We start from the raw sequence: 23,280 nt of genomic DNA, 5'->3' as shown, positions 1-23,280 counted from the left end.
GTGGTAAAAGTTATGTTTTAAAAGGGAAATATATGAGATGCTACAATGTACTCCAACAAATTGGGATTTAGAATGGATACTGCATTGCATTCAGCCTGGTCAGTGGTATTTGGATCCAGAGGCCAAACGTCGTGCTGTGGTCTCCTCAGGCGGCCCACACCCAGGAGGCCCTGGAGGAGTCGGTGCAGATGATGAAGGAGGCGGTGGACGACCTGGGAGCCACGCTGTCCGAGGTGGCGGGGGCCGCGGGCGCGGTCGGGGGCATGGTGGACTCCATCACCCAGTCCATCAACAAGATGGAGGACCCCAATGTGGGAGACCCCGATGGCAACTTTGTCGACTATCAGACCACTATGGTCAGGACGGCCAAGGCCATCGCTGTTACCGTGCAAGAGATGGTGAGATGAACCCCTATTCAAACATTGACCTGTATTTCCTGCACTGCATTTCAAGGCCGATGCGTTAATTGGTGGAGGCTCTCCTTAGCAACCGGAGAAGATAAAAACCTCTGGTGAGGTTGCTGGAGTTTTTCTTTTTAGCAATGTACATGTGTGTGTTATCGCAGCATAAAAATAAAGTTATGAAAGGATTAGTTTATTCTGTTGTATATCAGAGCTGAATACAAGCAACAAAAGATCATTTTGCGGCTTTTAAAAGGAAAAGTCGACCTAAAAGCCGAAGACACACTCATCATTCTAGTTACTGAAATCATTAATGTCACTGATGTCCAAGTTCTAATGGCTTAGACCATCTAAAACGGCACAGGACTAAGGTGCATATCCACTACATCTCCAACTATTTTTACCTATTCTGGTTATGTGTTACAATGTACTGTCACACTGAGCCTCTCCAGTATGCTCCTATCACCAGTCAGACTCATATCGTGTTTCATTCTGTAATTCCCCAGGTGACAAAGTCCAACACAAACCCAGACGACCTCGGAGGCTTGGCCAATCAAATCACCAACGAGTTCGGGGACTTGGCCAATGAAGCTAAATACGCAGCCATCACCGCCGAGAATGAAGAGGTAAATGGGAAGGACAATCATGGCACATTACTGATCCTATTTTGACCACCCTATCCCTTTCCTCATATGATTGTCACCCCTGCTCTGATCATGTTGGTTTCATAACGGTGTGTCTGCCTCCCCGACCCTCCTTCCTCAGATTGGCTCACACATCATCAAGAAGGTGGGAGAGCTCGGCTTCTCCTGCACCGGCCTGGTGACCAAGGCCGGGGCGCTGCAGTGCAGCCCCAACGACATGTTCACCAAGAAGGAGCTGATCGAGAGCGCACGCAAAGTATCTGAGAAGGTGACCCCCCCCCCCCCCCATACCCACTGAGCCCCCTAGACCCACTTACTCACTCTCAGCCAATAGAAGAGAAGGCCACTTTTGAAGTCCTGAGAAGGTCCAAGGTCAAAAAGAATATGTAAAGGAAATCGCGACAGTAGCTCAGGACGTAGAGTGGTTGACTAGTAAACGTAAGGTTGCTAGTTGCGAGTGTCGAGGTGTCCCTGAGCAAGACGCCTCACACCGACTGCTCGTGACGAGTTGGCTGTCAGACTGAGAGGTTGACTCCGCCGTTGGTGGGTAAATGTGTGAATGAATGATTGTAAGTCGCTTTGGATAAAAGCATCAGCAAAATCCCCTTAATGTAAATGAGTCAGACGCATCAGCTCAACCGGGTATCCTTTTAAATCTTTGAAACCATAACTTCATGTGCATTGAATTGACAGTATCCGGTTTACTTCCAGATCGCTTCATCATGTATTCCCCTTCCAATCCCGTCAATCCTCCAGGTGTCCCATGTCCTGGCGTCTCTCCAAGCTGGTAACCGTGGCACCCAGGCCTGCATCACCGCGGCCAGCGCTGTCTCGGGCATCATCGCTGACCTGGACACCACCATCATGTTCGCCACGGCGGGAAGCCTCAACAGGGAGAACTCTGAGACCTTCGCCGACCACAGGTCAGTATTTTGGATGTATTTGAAAGGAATACAATAATGTGTCGAGATGCACAGGAAAACATGCAATATGATGACGTCTGCAGTACTGAAACACTCCCGCGTGGCCTGAATGACTTAATTAAGGTTAATTATGATTATTATCATATAGTATTATAGTATGATGCCATCTGTGTAATAAACTCTCTGTTTCTAATCAAACTAAATACTATATCAGCAACAACGAAAGGAGGGTTCAATCTTTTTAGACGCCAGAGTCGTGACGGAAGCTAGATGTTTAGTTTTTCACAGCATGTCCACAAATCTGCAGCCATGTGTCACAGATCTGTTTTGGGTCCTCAACTTAACGTACGTCTCTCCTCACAGAGAGCACATCCTGAAGACGGCCAAGGCGCTGGTGGAGGACACCAAGCTGCTGGTGTCGGGGGCGGGGGCCAGCCAGGAGAAGCTGGCACAGGCCGCCCAGTCCTCGGTACTCACCATCACCAAGCTGGCCGACGTGGTGAAGCTGGGAGCGGCCAGTCTGGGCTCGGAAGACCCAGAGACGCAGGTGTGTTCTGGCTGTTACAGGATGGAAATGATTATCCTTTGACGGCTCACTCTCTAGACCAGTGCTTTCCAAACAATCACTCTTTAAAACTGATTCCCATTATCACATACTGTAACGTCATGCACCATTTCACTGCATTAATACAGGTCTGAGAATCACCACTCTGTGATGGCTGCTGGTCTTGACCAGTCATGTCTAGGACCCACCCCTGTGTACTGTGCTTCTCACAGCTGTGTTGTGTCTCCCCCCTGTGTGCTGGTCTCCCCCCTGTGTGCTGGTCTCACCGCTGTGTGCTGGTCTCCCCCAGGTGGTCCTGATCAATGCAGTGAAGGACGTGGCCAAGGCGCTGTCGGACCTGATCCGCGCCACCAAGGGGGCGGCGGGCAAGCCTCATGACGACCCCGCCATGCTGCAGCTCAAGAACTCTGCCAAGGTCAGACCCCTCTTGCGGCCCGCACAGGAGGAGCTCCCAGCTCCGTGGTGTAACTCCAGGAATCAACTCTGTGTGTGTCGGTCTTAACGTAATGATTCTCTCTGCAGGTCATGGTCACAAACGTCACGTTGCTCCTGAAGACGGTGAAGGCGGTGGAGGACGAGGCGACGAAGGGAACCCGAGGCCTGGAGGCTACTATTGAACATATCAAACAGGAGCTGGCTGTGAGTCCACTAGTCACCTCCTTCATTCCTTTTATTAAAGGGGCGCTCAAGACAAAACTGTCTGGTATTAACAGGCTCAAGGTCTTATATGGTCAACATAGTAATCGTACTAAAAGTTTTAAAGGTTATGTTATAAAATCCTATGTTTTGAAGTTTAGGGAGACCCCGGTGGCGAGGTGTATGTGTGGATGTTTGAAGCTCCGTCTGGGCAGCGGATGATTCTTATGTCCGCACCCGAGAGTGGGTTAAGCCCCTAGGACTATTTTAGTATAACGCCATGGAGTGTGGCGCATTTCATATCCAACATCGCTCGTTATAACGCCCATACAAAACGACGGCAGTAGCTTAAAGATCCCACTCCACCACGGCTCCTAAACGTTCACCTGCAGAGCCTTTGAACTGATCAAGCAGGGGAAATGGACGGCATTACACTGAACACTCCTCTGTCTGCTCAGGTGTTCAATAGTCCTGACCCACCGCCTAAGACGGCCACACCAGAGGAGTTCATCCGCAAGACCAAGGGCATCACCATGGCAACGGCCAAAGCGGTGGCTGCTGGGAACTCGTGCCGGCAGGAGGACGTCATCGCCACGGCGAACCTCAGCCGCTGCGCCATCGCCGACATGCTGCACTCCTGCAAGGTGAGCGGGCAGAACACAGGCTTACATGGAGCAGATTGGACCATCCTTAACAATTATGGAGAAATAACATGAGGAACCTCTAATACTTAATTGTAATGCCTTGTGATAGTAAAATATGCCCGTTTATCATTCACTGTTGTGAATCGTAGTCCTTTTAGAGGAATATCATTACGCAAACAAATGAATTGTTGCAATGTTGCTGTGTTGCTGCCCTCTGTGCAGCAAGCGGCCTACCACCCGGAGGTCAACCAGGACGTCCAGCTCAGAGCGCTGCGCTACGGAAAGGAATCCGCCGTCGGATACCTGGCTCTATTGGAGCATGTGTTAGTGGTGAGATAAACGCACACGCCGAGACACACACACACACGCACGCACGCACGCGCGCATACGCAGACACACACACAGACACACAAGCACAACCAGAGACAAGCATATGCAGGACACGAGCCCATGCAGACACAAGCAGTCACATAGACACGCACTCGAAGACACAAAAAGCAGACACAAAAGCACACGCAGACACACAAGCACAGGCACACACAGACACTCGCGTAGACACAAAAGCAAACACGGACACAGACGCACACACAGACACACAAGCACACGCAGACAGACACACAGACACACACAAACAAAGACACACAAGCACACCCAGACACACGCAGACTATTACGCACACTCGCACTTTGGCGACACCTATGGCAATAAGCGGCTATTGCAAGTTATTGTTTTTGGACCTCACTGCCATGACTTCCCAGACTCCCACACAGGGATCAGTCACTAAGCAGTTTGTTTTATTTGGTTTGCACATGCTTTGAAAGTTTCATCATCTGTAGTCGTCAATCTTCCTGTTTGTAAGGCCATAGATCGGAACAGTTTTCGCTAGCCAGGACTGTAAAAAACACAAAAACCGCTTCCGACACCGCTGCTCCGTCTACCCTCTCGGCGGCAGAGTTTGCTGACATCGTCACTGTCCCTGTCGCTGGAAAGTGGACACCGACATCTAGTTCATAACACTCCTAATATTGCAAATGCAAGGGCTTTCATCAGTGCCCATAGTCATAGTGGCTCCATCGCTATTGTGTGACAGCAATTGGTGAGGGATATTGACTTAACGGCATCTATTTATTTATTATTAGCATCTGTGAGATTATTTCTTCAAAGTTTTGTTTTGAAAGTATCCAACTGTAAAACTCCCACCTCTCCCTTCAGGCCTTCCTCCAAACCCACTCCCCTAAATCCGGTGACTAGCTCACTAGCACTAGCGGTCTGCTGGCCTTTTGGAAGACTCATTCGATTTACTGATTGATTTCGGGATGTAAAGGGAATTTAAACAAAAAATGCTTCTCAAATAAACGTCCTACCCTACATTTGAACACTTAAGATAATATCATTAATAAAAACTAATAGTTACACACATTAAATAATACAGATAGTAAGATACACATTATGTTATAACAGAAAAAAAAAGTGTATTAAACTAATGCTGGGAATGTAAGTAAATCACTTCCATTGCCTGGTGAAAAGCTTACATGGAACGGTGAGCCTAGATGGCTGGCCTTGTATTTAGAAGCACACTCAACACCCTGTCTGTGTTTTAAAACCCAATAGTTTGGTACACTTAACGTTTGTTATGCCGCATGTGGTGTTCTGTTTGGCCATTCCATAGATTTCTGTGGCTGAAGTCACTTGCCTCAGGCGTCCTTTTACGGAAACACATCTGAGTGAACTTGAGCGCAGCATACCTCTGTTGTGAGACACACAGTGTGCACCTGTCGTATGCTGGCAGCAGACACGGCCCCACAACAATCAAAGGCCATGTCCTAAGACTACTGCTGGATATGCTCCAAAACCTATAGCTCTATAGAACAGTCTCTAATCCAAAGACTATAGCTCTATAGAACAGTCTCTAATCCAAAGCCTATTGCTCTATAGAACAGTCCCTTTTCCAAACACTATAGCTCTATAGAACAGTCTCTAATCCAAAAACTATAGCTCTATAGAACAGTCTCAAATCCAAAGCCTATAATATCTATAGAACAGTCTCAAATCCAAAGCCTATAGCTCTATAGGACAGTCTCAAATTCAAAGGATATAGCTCTATTGAACAAAAGCCTAGAGCTTTGTAGAACCTGATCCATTCTAAAGAATATAGCTCTATAGAACATGCTCCAAAACATATATCTATATAGAACATGCTCCAAGGCATATAGCTCTCTAGAACAGTCTCCAAAGCATATAGATCTATAGAACATGCTCCATTCTCATGCATATGCCTCTATAGAAGAAATAGATCGAGCCAAATGGAAACAAATGCAACCTAGGATAATTGATAACCATTTTAACAACTCCTGAATGTGCCTTGGAGGACTCATGAAGTATTATTGACAGTGAGGGTGTTCAGAGCTGAGGAACCAAGGCAAAGTCATAAGGTAACACTTACATTGAGAAAAGACTTACTTGACCTTCTTGAATCTATTTCTGTAATCTGACTAGATGGTGTTTCTTTTGAGCTAACTGCTGCAATACTGTGCTACTACTGCTACCAGCGCACCGTAGCGTAGTCCTAGAGGTGTCATGCAGCACCCGCACACCCACTGTGTAGAGCACGGTGGGTGTCAGGAGAAACGCTGCTCTAAATGTGATGAATGGCCATAACAGATCATCCAGAAGCCCACCCCGGAGCTGAAGCAGCACCTGGCCATCTACTCCAAGCGTGTGGCGGGCTCTGTGACCGAGCTCATCCAGGCCGCCGAGGCCATGAAAGGTACTGCGCCTTACCTAAGGCCTTACCTAAGGCCTGTCCTTAAGGCCTCTCCTTAAAACCTTTCCTTAAGGCCTTTACTTAAAGCCTTTCCTTTCCTTATTTCCTTGCCTTAAAACCTACCTGAATACCTTACCTTAATACCTTACCTTAATTGCTTACTTTAATACCTTTCCTTCATTCCTTACCTTAGTACCTTGCCTTCATTCCTTACCTTAATATCTTGACTTCCTTCCTTACCTTAATACCTTGCCTTCATTCCTTACCTAATACCTTACGTTCATGCTACGCGTTCATATCTTACCTCAATACCTTACCTCAATACCTTACCTTATTACCTTACCTTAATACCTAACATTCATACCTTACCTTAATACCAAACTTTCATACCCTAACTGGACCTGGATCTTTAAGTAAGTATACTGACTGGTTTTATCAATAAGAATGGACGTGCCTGGTTCATTATACTGCTATAGTGACTGGTTTCAGGTACAGTATGGGTGCACTTTGTTCATTATACTGGTGTACTGACTGGTTTCAGGTACAGAATGGGTGGTCCTGGTTCATTATACTGGTGTACTGACTGGTTTCAGGTACAGAATGGGTGGACCCTGAAGACCCCACCGTCATCGCTGAGAATGAGCTCCTGGGTGCGGCCGCGGCCATCGAGGCAGCCGCCAAGAAGCTGGAGCAGCTGCGACCGAGGACCAAGCCCAAGGTGACACAGGCCTCCTCCTCACCCTCAACCGCCTAGCCTTCGCTATATCATAACCACGTTGTTCTGGGCCTCCTTAAGATATGTTACCCCTACCAAATCATCATTGACAGTGATCCAAAGAAATCACTACTTCGCCTCGCATGAAACCACCTGTCACACGATTCAACCCTAAATCAGTTATTATTTTTTTAACGGTACACAATTAGAATTCCAAACATTTTATGGAGAACACAACTCATAACTGTGTGATGTGTAATGTTTGGTCGCGGTTCGTTCATGTATTCATGTCTCCGGCGTTTCCTACAGGAAGCGGACGAGAGCCTGAACTTCGAGGAGCAGATCCTGGAGGCGGCCAAGGCCATCGCGGCGGCTACCAGTGCGCTGGTCAAGGCGGCCTCGGCGGCTCAGAGGGAGCTGGTGGCTCAGGGGAAGGTGGGTCTGGGGGGGCGCTGTCCAGTACAGCTGTGGTGTTGACATGAACATCGTTTGTTTGACAAGACGAGTGACCTATCGCTGAGCCTTTGTTTCCCCCCCCCCGGCAGGTGGGGGTGATCCGGGCCAACGCCGTGGACGACGGGCAGTGGTCCCACGGCCTCATCTCGGCGGTAAGCCTCCCGGCCAGAGGTGTGTCCTGTCGTTTACAATCAAACACCGAAAACACATCTCACCCCTCTCTCTCCCTCCTCCTCCTCCTCCTCCTCCTCCTCCTCCCCCGATCCCCAGGCCCGCATGGTGGCAGCGGCCACCAGCAACCTGTGTGAGGCGGCCAACTCGGCAGTGCAGGGCCACGCCAGCGAGGAGAAGCTCATCTCTTCGGCCAAGCAGGTGGCGGCGTCCACCGCCCAGCTGCTGGTGGCCTGCAAGGTGAAGGCGGACCAGGACTCCCAGACCATGAAGAGGCTGCAGGTGGGTCACGCGCTCCCCTTCTGACTGCTCAGCTACCCAGTGGGGCGTTGGATTTAAGTGGAAAGATGGCCACCCGAAAGATCCCATGTCATGCTTTATAGGGGTAATAATTGTCTTTGGGGGCACTACTAGAATAGGGTCAGGTGCCTGTATGTTAGAAATACCCCTTATTATTCTCACACTGTTCATGTCTGCAAAACCAATTTCAGCGTCTTTCAAAAGCGTTTTTTTTGCATCATGCCGCTTTAAGGCCTCCCTCCCGGGTAGCCCAGTGGTGTGATTGGTCAGCACGCCCACTCTCTTGTGATTGGTCGAGCGCTTTATGCGTGTGTCTGCAAAATCACAGTCCCGAGAAGTTGTATACATTGCGGGTAGCCGGGAGGCGGGCTTCTGCACTTCGGCACCGCCCACTGCAGAGTCTGACGTCACACTATTACGAAAGTTACGTTTGAGAGCAAACTAGCTGTTTCACACACTTATTGTGGGGCGTTCTCGTGGGCAAGAATACTCCCCCTGGCTCACACTTAAATTGTTCTTGTTTAGCAGACGTAAAACATGCATGCATATGATACGTCACATGCATGCAACAGTCTAAAGCAAAAGGAAAGTCGAAAAAGCATGATATCCCCCCTTTAAAGGTCCCATGGCATGCTACTTTATGGATGCTTTAATATAGATATTAGTGGGCCTGTAACACTGTATTTGAAGAAGTTCCCGAAATTCAGCCGTGGTGCAGAATTACAGCCACCACGAGCCAGTCGCACATTGAGCTTTCCCCAAACAAACCGTTTCGGTGTCTAGCTTTAATGCAAATGAGGAGGCCAGAGGCTTGTCAAGGATGAGGGTCGGGGTGTCACCCTGAGCAGCTTGCGGCCACGGAACCATGCGCTGTTTACAGTGGATGTATCGCAATGACGAGGCGCACACAGCCTTTGGCCGTGTTCTGTAAATATTCTGGAGTCCTGGAGCTCTATATCCAAATAATATCATGTTATACATAGATATCTATATCATATCATATGTATTATCACGGCCAAAAGCTGTGTGCGCCTCCAGACGATATTATGAATCTCGAACGACTGCGTCGGGTTCTCCGACGTCTCTGGTACTTCCACGTCCACATCAATCTGAAGTAGACTGAACCACGACATGGAGGAGAAAGGGATTGTTGCCCGTAATTGTTGACCGCGATTGTTTCCCGCCGGAGCCTCGCTGCCGAGGGTCCACCGCCTCGGTAGGAGGCAGCGCCGAGGCGGTGATCCCTCGGCAGCAGGCGCGGGCAGCGGAGAGCGGGAAGCGGGGCTCATCGGGAGACAATCACAGGCAACAATCCCTTTACCCTCCATGTCATGGTTCCTTTCCTCCAACTCCTTCTCAACTATGGCTGAGATAACCCCCACTACGAGTCTCGTTGTTGAAATACCAGAGACGAGAGTCCCATGTGTTATGCGCCATAACACCAACAACAGAACGGTTATCCAAATAACAAAGAAGTGTACAACACTTGTGTTACAGTGTGTGTCACATACACACACACACGTGGCACTCGTCGCTCATTGTCTCATTGGCCGGCGAAATTCTCTGGGCGGGCAAGGCAGAGAAAGGGGAGGTAACTTGGCCCCTTATGACGACATATGGGGCCACATTCCAAATCAGCGCGCCTGAGCTTCCATTTTTTCAAAGGCGAGCAGGATACCTAGTGCTCGTTTTACACCAAACGCAAGTTTTAGCCACTGGGACGATAGGCAGGGGAACTCATATTAATGTTAGAGAACCTCATAAAGTGAGATTTTCATGACATGGGACCTTTAAGACTCGTATCTATAGTGTAATGGCTGACGAGATCAGATGTCGGGGGCGGGCGGGTGAAGGAGGGAGCAAGAGAGAGAGAGAGAGAGAGAGAGAGAGAGAGAGAGAGAGAGAGAGAGAGATAGAGAGAGAGCCTGAAAAGCGATTTATTCCCGCCTCTATACAAAATAAAACAGTCTCTGACGGATGTCGGCGAGCAGGCATTTTTGAAATGCTGATAGTGGGCGGGACTAGGAGGACACATCCAATATATGTATATACATGTTTGTGTCGAGGTACGCATTTGTAAAAATGACTGATGATGTGTTATCGGCCGAAGGCTGCAGCATCATGTGACCTGAAGGAACAGTTTGGCTCTGATGATGATGGAAAGGGTCAGGTTTTGCTATCCACGCTGCCCTCAACCAACAGAGGTCAACTCCCTAATGCTGACTTCGGGTCAACACAATTTAAGATTTTTTTTATAATTGAGTAGAGTAGTAGAGCTACATCTGATCTCATGGGTTGTCCCAGAAGCAGCATTCACCCTTTCACGCATCTTAACACTTTGAACAAAGTATGTATTAGAGGTGGCAGACCACTTTCCCTGTCAACTCTAATGCGTCCTCTAATGCGTACGTTTTTTCAAAGAAATAAGACGATACAATTGCAACGCTATCTATGATGTATCAGAGGTTGATAAGGCCTCCTAGATAGTAGGGATAGTGCTTTACAAACAAGAGCTTACAACATGGTGAAACAAATGTGTGCTGCAGGACAATTGATGGGGGAGCCAGCGCTGGTGGATAATAGGCCTACTGTCTCGGGTTACAGAATTTCCTTTATTTGTGCAGCTGTCGCATCGAGATTAGTAAAGTCTATATTTAGCATACTAGAGTTGTGCTTTATCCATAGCTACTGCAGTTGTATTTATTATCATTGAACTGGCTGATATACTTGTGGCAGTAACAGTGTGTGTGTGTGTGTGTGTGTGTGTGTGTGTGTGTGTGTGTGTGTGTGTGTGTGTGTGTGTGTGTGTGTGTGTGTGTGTGTGTGTGTGTGTGTGTGTGTGTGTGTGTGTGTGTGTGTGTGTGTGTACATCTATGTATGTAGGCAAGCACTGAATACATTTTCACATGTATGCATAGTGTTTTGATATCATAGTCATGGCTCATTGTCAGGTATTCAAAATGAAAGGGATTGACAGTGAAACCTGAACAATGCTGTCTGGTTTTAGACTTTACCTCAAGCTAACTGTAACTGCCACACTGCCTGGGCAATGCCGATGTCAGGCAGAACATAATAACAATGATAATAATAATAAAAAGAGTCCCCAACCTGTGGGCGATGGAGTCCCGTATTGGCGGCGGTGAGGGCTCGGTGGCTCCGGGCCGGCCCCCAGACGGTCTCATGTTCTCTAATTCAATCAGCAGGGTCTTACCTCTTCCAGGCTTGACCTTGCAGCTGTCGCATGGCTAATACCCTTATATTTCTGTCTATAGCTATATCTATGACTGTATCTATGGAAACAAAATACCTTTTGAGAAGGGACCTCCATTATTATAAACCTTTGTCCATAAATATAAATGCCAAAGCATTATGGACTTAGATCGTCTTTTTTGACTCTTGTTCTATTTTGGATGTAATGTTTTAGGTGTACCACAGAAAGCTATCGATAGGGACCATCGCAATGTTGGTCTTAACGTCTACAGAGACAAAATGTCTGATTAGTATTGTTATTATTATTAATTCATTTAATTATTTAAATATATTTTTGTAGCCCTTGCAAGGTTAATTTAACAGCGCTGTTACAGCAACATGGACGGGATGAAACTCAGTGGTTCCTTCTCTGAAAGCCAAGTCTAGTTTATTTATATGTTTGCTGGGGCTTTGCTGTTCCTCTCTGGCAGGATAATAGGAAGACGACCCTTGGCCCTCGCCTGCTAAGAGAGATCCTTTAAGAAGACACTTAGAGAACAATAGAAGCTTTTGTTCTTTGACAAACCAACATCACACTCAATGTCAGTGTGGAGTACAACGTTTGCAGAATTACTGAAATTATACCAAATAATTAAATTTATTTAGTTGAATTCACTTTTACTAACGCGTTATGAGGAGGTTTAATGCAATGCAACAGCCGTTGTATTGCTTTTGTCAAACTGTTTGAGCCGTGCCTTCATCAGCTGAGCCTTTCAGCGCAACACCCGGTACAGGAGAGCAGAGGAGCGTGGCTCTTGGCCTTCGATAGGTTGTTCTGTTGCCTTCCATACCAGAACAATGATGACCCTAATTAAGGTTTTTTAATTTTTACATGCAAGCTCTTCTTCTGGTTTGCAAATGTGACAAAAAGGCAGGTGTTTTTTACCCAAACAGATGACCCAGTTTTTAAACTGCTAAGCATAATTCTGCATATGTAATCCCATGATGGCTATATATTTTTAGTCAATGTAAACTAGCCACACAGTGTTTGAGGCTGGTAGGCACCACAAAGATCAGGCCTTCAGGGGGGGTCATATGTGTGTGGCTCCTTCCATGTGATGCCATCCACACAACATCTGTACATATTTATTGTCAGTCTGTCTTTCCACATTTCTTTGTCTTAGATTATGAACCATTTAGATCACAAACCTTTTAGATGCAATAAAGCCATGCAGTTAATATCCAACAGTGATGCTCTTTTACAACAGAATAACTAACAAACGTCCCAACGTCAAACTGCATTCGCTAATTCCAAGTTCTACTTCAGATTGACCGTTAATGCTAAATGTTATCCCTGTTTTCATCTAGCCTAATAATTGTGTCCACAAGCACATATTCAGCATTCAGTCCTGGTGTTCTTCCTCCAAACTCACTGGTGTTTCTGCGTTTTAGGCCGCCGGAAACGCTGTCAAACGAGCTTCAGACAACCTGGTGAAGGCGGCGCAGAAGGCTGCGTTCGACGCGCAGGACGACCAGGCGGTGGTGGTGAAGAGCAAGATGGTGGGCGGTATCGCTCAGGTGAGAGCACCTTGAACAGCCGTGTGTGTGTGTGTGTGTGTGTGTGTGTGTGTGTGTGTGTGTGTGTGTGTGTGTGTGTGTGTGTGTGTGTGTGTGTGTGTGTGTGTGTGTGTGTGTGTGTGTGTGTGTGTGTGTACTGCATTGAGGGGTGGCTGTCGCCCTCCGTGGTTGACACCGCCGTCAATGTGTGGATGAATGTAGGGCAGTATTGTAAAGTCCTTTGAGTGGCCGCTGGTTAGAAAAGCGCTGTATAAAAAGGCAGTCCATTTACCATGCAGTCCACAAGGTTGTGCTTCTGTCCTGACGTACCTGACCTCCTCCAGATCATCGCGGCCCAGGAGGAGATGCTGAGGAAGGAGCGCGAGCTGGACGAGGCCCGCAAGAAGCTTGCAACCATCCGACAGCAGCAGTACAAGTTCCTGCCCTCGGAGCTGCGCGAGGACGGCCAGGACTAGTAAGGTCAACGCCCTGCGGTTGCTTAAGATACGGCTTTGACAAATCATGTGCTCAGGACGCCACTATCCGCTTCAGATCACGCAAATATAGTATTATTTTTTATGCTCAAGTCCACCCTTAGTATTCGGAGCGAAACGATACGAAAACAACATGAAACAATGAAGCAAAAGATCAAAGAAAATGTTGTATGGTTGCGTTACTGTTTTGATCACGTACGCTTTGATATGGTAAATGAGTTCAACGTTTTGTTTATGTATCCACATTGCATGTCTTTATGAACTTTATTTCTTTGTTAACTTTCTGCCAATAACAAGGCACCCTATGTGTTAGTGCCACCCTACTGAGAAAGAAATGCATGGCTTTAGTTCTGTAACACGTGCCATGTTTCCTATATGTGTTGAAAACACTCTGAACAAATACAGCACTTCTTGATATAAGGGTTAGTGTTGTAATAAATTACTTTGAGATTCAAAACCTCTCACATGAATTTTGTTAAAGTACTGATTGAGAAGAAATGTATTTTATATTGGATTTTATATAGCTAATGTTCATCCATTGGAGTTATATAAATAGCTCTATAAAAGCAATTGTTTTGGTTGGGACCAAATGAGTTATGGACTAAATTGAATTAAATCTATAATAACTTGTATATTTCTTGATTCTTCCTTGTCGTTTTTGCTCATGATAAAGTAATTATTGTTTATTTTGCAACAGGATGTTGTGACTTTACTTATCCAGGTTGTTGTTCAATGCATTTGTAACTGGCATCTGACGGTAATCAGAAGATGTCTTTGTTGTATTTGTATTAGTTTGTTTCATTTGTTTCATAACATCAAATCACCTTTCTTAGGCATTCTAATTGTGTTGTTAAATAAATGACAAAATGCTTTTGCACATAATCATGAAATGCATATGAGGAAGCAGATTATCGTGTAATATTTTGTTTTTTTATCTTGGCCCTACTTGATATAACAAAAAACGCGTATCCGGAATCCATATCAAACTTATTGATTTGCATATTCATGCAAAGTTTCAATATATATGTCAATTTGTTTTCAACATTTTATATATCAGAAAATATGCAACTTTCAAGGCACCATTATATTTTTTTCAATAAAGCTGTTTTTCCTTAAAATGATCTGCCCAATTGTTATTTTTTAAGATTTCCTAGATTTACTTTTAAAATACTAATGAACCCCCCTGTTATAATGGTTAGTTGTCTTTGAACAAAGTATACACAGAGGGAGGTGTTTTCCATTGTATGTTTAATGTTTGTTGATCAAAAAAACGATTCTAAATAAGTAGTTATTCAGTATTTATTCATTAATGCTTCTATCATTCACAAAAAAGAGGCAGAATTTTAAACACATTTATAAATAATCCGTTATCACTATGTTTTAAGAAAAGAACTCCATAATGACAATGATTTACTTCTCATAAAAGCCAATAAGTCCTGATGGACTGTTGCACAATGAACGTACTTCATTACCAACAACTGTCAAGCAAGTTATTAAAAGTTATGGAATATGTATGGTCTAAAGCTGTTCCTAAAATGGTCAGCATCTCTGCGTGTGGACCCAGAGGCCAGGACCAAATGTGGTCCTCTGACATCATTCACAGTGTAGAGTGACCGGCGCTACACTCCCCTCACTAAGCCTTTCCCTGCCAGGCTGTTCTCATCCCTCTGCATCAGTTGCCCTCACTTGCCACTTGAGTCTTTCCCCTCGGCAGGCTCGTCCCACGCTCAGAGTTCAGAGTTACAACATCCTTTTTTCTGTTTAGTGAGAAGTAACAAAAAACAGGCAAGATGGAGGCCATTAAGAAAAAAATGCAAATGTTGAAACTGGATAAAGAAAATGCCATCGATCGGGCCGAGCAGTCAGAGGGGGACAAGAAAGGGGCAGAAGATAAATGCAAACTGGTACGTATAAAAGAGACATATTCAAATGAATGATGTGTAGATACACATCAATTGGATATAGATGATGTGTATGCATTTGTGTGTGTGCATGCCCAATAACAGGACAGATATCCTTGATTAAAAGGGTTAGTTTTCAATGAGTGGTTTTATATTTGAAATGGTCTTTATACCATTTTACCTTTTAACTAAATGTGTAGAATCCCCAGTCTGCTAATAGGCCTACTCTATAACACTAAAGATAATATTTGTATAAAAACTCACCCATTTTGCTTATTTATACATTTTTATTCAACGTAACCTGAGTAGTAGTATAGCGTATACAACTCAACCTTTTACACTTTCCCAACTCTCATTTCTGTGTGACTGAGGCATGACGAGTGATGGTCTATTTTAGTGTTCCCTTTGAAACAGCCCTACCTCCTGTGAACTGCTGAGATAAAAGGATAGGCTTCTTTTTGGGCTGCATTAAAGTTCCACACTGACAGCAGCGGGATCAGAAGTATCCGTGGCTATTTCTGACCCCCAAGATGCCATGCTTGACATAACTGGACACTAAGGCTGATCGTATTGTGCCTGGAGAATAGAAATTGGCACAATGTCTTGAGAATGTTTGGGTCATGCGTCAGAATATTCCCTAATATTTGATAAAAAATGTTGACCATATTTGGGAACATAAGAAATTTGGAAAAACTAGAATCCTTTTTTTACATTCATTTACACAATGAAATCTTCACAATCAATTAAATGTTCTATCAACTTGTGCTCAATACCAGCTAATGCATCTTTTATGCGTTTAGGGAACTAGATTAGGGTTAGGCTACTTGACCCAGCTAGGCTAAAGGTCAACAGTTTACCGTCCACTCTATTCATAAATTACCAACCTGTTCATAGTTTGAATTTCATAATCAATACTTAGTGAGAAAGTTTATCAAAAGTTTTACAGTTCCCTAGATAATATTAATATCATTCAAATGTAAAATAGCTTAGAAAAAATGCTTTGAAAATGATACTCTCCTTGGCTTTTGTAGTTTTTGTTTTGTGTTGTCTACTAGTTCATGTTATTCCACATGTCTCCTAGCTAGAAGAAGAGCTACTGGGCCTGCAGAAGAAGCTGAAGGGCGTGGAGGATGAGCTGGACAAATACTCAGAGTCCCTGAAGGACGCGCAGGAGAAGCTGGAGCAGGCCGAGAAGAAGGCAACAGACGTAAGCACAGAAAAAACAATGTTTACACAAACTCCCCTGTTCGTCTCTGAGATGTCTGCAATGGCGTCATCCACATAGTAAAGTCTCCCCCTGAAATAACGGTCTTGGGGAGTCACACCAAATGTATCGTCAAAATGTAGATTTTTATAACACCTTTCTCTTCATTCCCATGCAAGTCACTACTCTATGATCCGTTCAAGTGTAAGATGAATCCCTCAGTATTCAGGGTTGTGTTGGAGATGAGAGAGTGTGTCCGTTATCTTCATCCTGGTGCTCCCTGTCCCCCAGGCTGAGGCGGAGGTGGCGTCCCTGAACAGGCGCATCCAGCTGGTGGAGGAGGAGCTGGACAGAGCACAGGAGAGGCTGGCCACTGCCCTGCAGAAGCTGGACGAGGCGGAGAAGTCTGCAGATGAGAGTGAACGGTAAAGCTGGGTTGCTCTCTCACTCTCTCCTGTTCAACTGCTTATCCGGGGTCGGGTCGCGGGGGGCAGCAGCTCCAGCAGGGGGCAGCAGCTCCAGCAGGGGGCCCAAGACTTGCCTTTCCTGGTCCGCATTGACCAGCTCTGACGGGGGGATCCCGAGGCGTTTCCAGGCCAGTGTGGAGATATAATTTCTCCACCTAGTCCTGGTTCTTCCCCGAGGCCTCCTCCTTGGGGTACCGGGTTGTTATTTCCTTCTTGTTAAGAGTCTTGATGAGGTTAGAAAGCGAATTAAGACAGATCCGTAACAGACCTTAATTTCATAGTTTTTTTTGTGTAGAAGATGTCTCTGTAAGTCGCTCAGATGAGTCAGTTGGTACACACAGCAGTTTCCCCCTATGCCATAAAACAAAGATATGGTCTTTTGAAATCCAAAATTGAACTTCACCGTGATATACTCTCACCTAGGCTCTGATGGGTCTGAGGACCTGGCTCTGTGATTTAGCAGACTTAGAGGAGCTGATCTGAGGACCTGGCTCTGTGATTTAGCACACTAAGAGGAGCTGATCTGAGGACCTAGCTCTGTGATTTAGCACACTTAGAGGAGCTGATCTGGGGACCTAGCTCTGTGATTTAGCACACTTAGAGGAGCTGATCTGGGGACTTAAGAACAAGTAGGCAAGCAGCCCCCAATTCATACCTAACCCTCACTCTATAGACTCGTTTTGACATTCTTGAATAGCAAATGGGTTATTTTTTTGAGCTACAACCTCACATGACTGAGGATTTTTTGTTCTCTACAGAGGAATGAAGGTGATAGAGAACAGAGCCACAAAAGACGAGGAGAAAATGGAGATCCAGGAGATGCAGTTAAAGGAGGCCAAACACATCGCTGAGGAGGCTGATCGCAAATATGAAGAGGTGGGTTTTTACATTGGTTGGGTTTGGGTTAAACCCTGCCCTGCAATCAACTCAAGTCAACATTTAATCAGGGAATGTCTACTTTAATTTCAGCTGAATAAAACGTTAAAAGATCAAAACTCGTTGTGTTTTTCTCGTTTCAGGTGGCTCGCAAATTAGTGATCCTGGAAGGAGATCTGGAGCGCTCTGAGGAGCGGGCTGAGGTGGCCGAGGCGTAAGCTATGCACCTTTGAATGTCACTTGATAAACACATATAAACATACGGTAACATATTGTTTCTACATATAGTTCTTTAATCAGTCACAATAATAACTCGACCCAACTGAGACATGGACTCTACCTGCCTTGCTCTGTAATTGTACTGTTATGTAAAGCATACATTGGGCTTAGACCACGTTTATCAACAATGATTAGATATAGGTAACTTTAATTAATAACTGTATTGTTTATTTGGAACAAGTAAGTCAGCTGAAATCAAGATAATATTCTGCTAGACTTTGAGCATTTTGTTTTTGCACCCTTGGAAGGTTACTGACCAGTCAGGATTCAATGGCTGTTGTCTAAGTAAAAGTAATGTTACTGTTACAGCTTCATGCTGTTGATATTCTGCAATCTGATAGATTTTTCGTTACTCAGAAAATCGGGTGACCTTGAAGAAGAGCTGAAGAACGTCACCAACAACCTGAAGTCCCTGGAGGCCCAGGCTGAGAAGGTGCGGTAGTCTGCTAGCTTGCGTCTGTTTCACACAACACCGTGTCCTGCTCTGTCCACTTTGTAGTCAGTGCTACGTTCTACAGCACTCAGGAACCACTGATCAATCCACACACTGACGCAGACCATCAAAGTCAGCGGTAGAGATAGACATGATATTCACTTTCCAACTGAAAGTACGATCGATTGAATGTTGAAGTTCCTTGAGAAACTCTATTTCATTGAATTAGAATTATCATTATTATGATTCTCATTATTAATATTAATACTGGTTTACTTCATATCTTCTTCTTTCTTGTGGTTATTACAAATTATCATTGTGATATAAGCATCTAATAAACAATTAGCAATGATCAAAGATCAATGTCTACTTTCAATATGAATGTGTTGTATGTATTATGAATATTAGTGAACCTTCCAATTGGCTCACTATTTGATTTCCAATTTATTTTTCTGATTGTAGTACTCACAAAAGGAAGACAAATACGAGGAGGAAATCAAAGTCCTAACAGATAAACTGAAAGAGGTGAGTTTTGAAGGACTTTTCCTTTGCTATTTTCTACATTTTTCTAAATAGAACGAAAAAGATGGTTGTTTAGGAGAGTCTTGTGTGTGGGGGTTTCCCTAATAGGATTACTTTTGAATATATTAACAAATACTGAGTGTGCCTTCCTCAGGCTGAAACCCGTGCTGAGTTTGCTGAGAGGTCTGTTGCCAAGCTTGAAAAGACTATTGATGACTTGGAAGGTTTGTACTTCACTGTGGCCCCTTGGTCAGCCTTATCTTTAATAATCTGCCATTCCATTTGCATGGGAAAGGCTCCTTGGAAAACCTTTATTCCATTGAAAGGACGTGTCACTGTTAAAATACATACAGTTAAAATATCTATATCTATATCTACCTATAGATATACAGTATAGCTATATATATATATAAATATAAACATATTTTTATCGTTATATATATTTATACATCTCATTTGAAATAGTTTTATAATTCAAGAAAATACACAGATATGTCCCTCACTTACTAAAATGATATCTTATCGTATTTCAAATTTCCCATATTTTTTTTTTGATTTACTGTTTAATTTCTTCCTATTTTCTAATGCATCCTAAATTATTTCTATGCGTTCTGCAGATGAAGTCTATGCCCAGAAGCTGAAGGGCAAGGCCCTGAGTGAGGAGCTGGACCTGGCTCTGAATGACATGACCACCTTGTAGATTCATCTTCACCTCCAAGCTTCCCTTTGCCAAATCCAAAGCCATCTCCTCGGATAGGAATATTACAGTTCAAGTATGGATCGCAATCCTGACATAGTAGTAGATTTAACGAACTACTTATTAACCGCTGCCGCCTTAATGTTTTCAGTGGTACCTCAATGCTCTTCTGATATCCCAGTAACATCTATAAATATGTACTTACATTTAATGTATTTCCTGTAATCACCGCTTCCTTTAATAAAGATCATGAAGAATTCTCTTGATTATTCCAGATTGTGAAGGTACATTTTAGAAAACACCATGACTTACTGCTAGGATCTGAAGCGAACAGAGCTGGCTTGGTCAAGCTTTGGATGGGAGACCCGTTGGAGCGTGTAAATGTGTTGCAGGGCCAGCAGGGGGCACTCATCCCTCTGGCCTATATCCCCAATACCCGAAGATAGAATTGTATTGGATGCTGTTTGTAAACTTTTGCTGCAGAAAAACGTGCTTCACTTGTTTCAGATTTAGCTAAAGCTTTGCTTAATTTTTCCTAGATTTAGTAAATAAACAACCCTCCAAAATACCCTGCCATTTCCATTGCCCTTTTTCACATAATATAAAATCAAAGGTATATGTTCCAGCTAAATCCACACCTTAAATCTAAATCTACATTATATATCTAAATCTAAATCTGGTACCTAAATCTAAATCCTACATCTTAATGCTTAATCTGAAACGAAATCATATTGAAAAATCCTTCAACACGTAAAAACTAGGATCGCCTTGGCAATCCAGAAAAGTAACACTTTTAAATCAACGTTCAAACATATTCATAATCATGCATTTATTGAAACGAATGGGAAGACAAGGGCGACATCTAGAGGGTGATTACCAAACACACAGAGGCAAATGGACGCAGTGGGACCGAATACATTTCCCCCCATAGGAAAACCTCCTGGCCATCTTACTGGATGTGTACGTTTGTGAAGAGGGGCAATCTCTATGCAAGGCACTATAGAAGAAAGGTTCCAGGGGGTAAACTTATCACTTGCTTGCACACGCACAACAAAAACAATGTTTTTGTAATGTGTAATTTATACTGCGTTATGCCATACATCCCCCAGTATAGTATTCAGGCTGACCCGCTGGGGTCATGGTCTAATGGACAACTGAAAAAACAGAAAATCCAGAAAAGCATAAACCCTATGACGATTCAACACATGATTTAGAGCCTGTATTCACTTTGGGACAACCATGTCATTGTTCACCGAATTGGACACTTCGTGCAGTCTCCCAGTATAGGATTCGGTCTGGCCCCAATGGGTTTTCCACTCAACCGATCGCCTATTTTAGGCCAGAATTTCACAGTTGCTTATAGCAATGAAAATGTATCTACTGCAAAGATCTGATAATAATTGAAGAGGATTAGGGCTACATTAATTATTTTTTTATTCTGAGTTTAAAATTCGGAATTCTAAGAATAAAGTCTCAATTCTGAGAATAAAGTCAGAAGTTCCCAACAGGCTATCTGTAAGGAACCAAGTTCAGTCACATGTCACATTGTGACATACTGGACGGGAACCACACACTGATTGAAGAAGTGAGAAGGAAGTTTTTGCTTCTCACAGGGGACCCTGTAGACAGAAGAGGATGTGGCCCTTATCCGTAGGTAATAGATACATAATCCTACATAATCAGATAGTAGATGTCCTGTTTAGTATACAATATGAGTGTTTGGGGGGGCCGAAGGTGATTTAACCTGTGGAACATTGACCTGAAATAGGCATTTCAGCCATATAATCTGAGAGTGGGTAAAACCCATTGGGGCTGGACTGAATCCTATTGGTAGACGCTACGTGAGGGGGTCAATATGTGTGAACATTAACATGGCCCCAAAGTCAATACAGGCTCTAAACCAGCCTTCCTTTTTCTAAGTGTTTAAATGCGAATAAGGTCACTCATGACTAGAGGAGAATAGGGAGCTGTGAATCGGGAGCTTCGCTCGCTGTAGCTCTTGTGCAATCAATGCAGAGACTTGTTGGATCACAGCCAAATAATCAGCTCTGCAGTGTTCCTGTAGAGGCTTGTTGAAGGCCACCTCAGCTGAAGGTTGAAGTTGAAGGTGCTCTGCCTATAACACAGTGATGATTCTACTGTTACCTGTTGAACCTCCCTGAAGGAGGGAAGTCGAAGAGCAGCACCTGGCGGTTCAGCAGAGGCTGAGACATCGACAACACAACAAGACTGCATGTTCGGTGACAATGTACCTGGGTTTCCTGCCTAGGATCAATGTGTGTGTGTGTGTGTGTGTGTGTGTGTGTGTGTGTGTGTGTGTGTGTGTGTGTGTGTGTGTGTGTGTGTGTGTGTGTGTGTGTGTGTGCGTGTGTGTGCGTGTGTGTGTGTGTGTGTGTGTGTGTGTGTGTGTGTGTGTGTGCGTGTGCCTGTGTGTGTGTGTGTGGTTCAAGGTATATTTGACTATTCCTCGTATTGTATGTTTTAATAAGTCCATTTTACATTGTTTTTACTATATTCAGATGACACTAAACAGTTATTTGTAGCCTCTGACCAATGTGTTTAAGGGCAATACAAAATGTAAGGCCTTGATATGAGCCAGTAACTTAACCTCAGAGAAACTAACAACACCCCATAGGAACGGTCACCCACACCTACATCTCAAGAACGTCATCAAGCAGTTAATCTAAATGGTAATGAACCTAATCACCTTTTGTACCAATATCCTAGATCCCCAACCTAAAAGACACTCATGATTAACTATTCTAAATGTTGATCATAAAATCGAATCACTCTTTTAATCAATCTGAAATCGTTTGGTCATAACTGAGTACAACAGTTTTGGGGAACTCCCGTCGGATCCAATCAGAAAGGTGTGATATCCTCTGCGGCCAGACACAGTGCAGAGGAGGCCCAATAGTATCCAAGGCCTATTAAGTGATCAAAACAATGTTTGATCGTTTTAATGTTGGAAGAAGAAAGTAGCACTGATACAACAAAATTACATGAGAAACATCAGGATCTGTAGTCTGAATCAAATCCTCCAAGCACCCATCTCGATAAATGACCCAATGATTTGCATTGACATGCTCCTTATAGGCATGGCTAGGCAACTTTATGTATAGCACTTTTCATACAAGAGGAAGACTCAAAGTGCTGCACGTAAAAAACTTGTCATACAATAAAATGAAATAATAAACTTAAATAGAGAAATAAAATATAATAAGGCAAAGTTAAAAAAAAAAAACATTGTAGAAAAAGTACAAAAGTCAAAAGTGTGATATATTTAAGAAGCTAAGGCAAGCTAGAGTAAACATAAAAGTCCTCAGTCTTATACAATAATGTAAGCCATCTCCTTGGGCTCAAGGGTCCGAGGAAACTCCGATCAGCCTTCCTCGGGAGTCTCACTCCACGCGCGTGTCTTGCTATGCCTCGCATGGACCCA

At 44.2% G+C, this 23,280-nt stretch overlaps 2 protein-coding genes across 2 annotated transcripts in view; both read left to right on the top strand.

Moving 5' to 3' along the window:
- The window catches only part of tln1 (talin 1), a 45,636-nt gene extending 30,376 nt beyond the window's left edge, over positions 1-15,260 (top strand). The window contains exons 41-56 of the mRNA XM_056589186.1: positions 150-398; positions 908-1,027; positions 1,167-1,313; positions 1,802-1,968; positions 2,332-2,515; positions 2,823-2,948; positions 3,056-3,172; positions 3,628-3,813; positions 4,036-4,143; positions 6,475-6,580; positions 7,171-7,295; positions 7,602-7,727; positions 7,838-7,900; positions 8,019-8,201; positions 12,861-12,986; positions 13,310-15,260. Of these exons, the coding sequence (XP_056445161.1) occupies positions 150-398; positions 908-1,027; positions 1,167-1,313; positions 1,802-1,968; positions 2,332-2,515; positions 2,823-2,948; positions 3,056-3,172; positions 3,628-3,813; positions 4,036-4,143; positions 6,475-6,580; positions 7,171-7,295; positions 7,602-7,727; positions 7,838-7,900; positions 8,019-8,201; positions 12,861-12,986; positions 13,310-13,441 (2,265 nt within the window). The 3' untranslated portion in view covers positions 13,442-15,260. The remainder of the gene's footprint in view (positions 1-149; positions 399-907; positions 1,028-1,166; positions 1,314-1,801; positions 1,969-2,331; positions 2,516-2,822; positions 2,949-3,055; positions 3,173-3,627; positions 3,814-4,035; positions 4,144-6,474; positions 6,581-7,170; positions 7,296-7,601; positions 7,728-7,837; positions 7,901-8,018; positions 8,202-12,860; positions 12,987-13,309) is intronic.
- tpm2 (tropomyosin 2 (beta)) lies at positions 15,060-20,394 on the top strand. Its single transcript, XM_056589187.1, has 9 exons — positions 15,060-15,363; positions 16,442-16,567; positions 16,856-16,989; positions 17,790-17,907; positions 18,051-18,121; positions 18,544-18,619; positions 19,082-19,144; positions 19,296-19,365; positions 19,759-20,394. The coding sequence occupies exons 1-9, from the start codon at positions 15,250-15,252 to the stop codon at positions 19,839-19,841; spliced, it is 855 nt and encodes a 284-aa protein (XP_056445162.1). The 5' UTR covers positions 15,060-15,249; the 3' UTR covers positions 19,842-20,394.
- Positions 20,395-23,280: the final 2,886 nt, after the last annotated feature.

Source organism: Gadus chalcogrammus, chromosome 4, assembly GCF_026213295.1.
Source record: "Gadus chalcogrammus isolate NIFS_2021 chromosome 4, NIFS_Gcha_1.0, whole genome shotgun sequence".
Lineage (NCBI taxonomy): Eukaryota > Metazoa > Chordata > Actinopteri > Gadiformes > Gadidae > Gadus > Gadus chalcogrammus.
The sequence above is the reverse complement of the archived record's forward strand: the minus strand, read 5'-3'. Positions and strand labels throughout refer to the sequence as shown.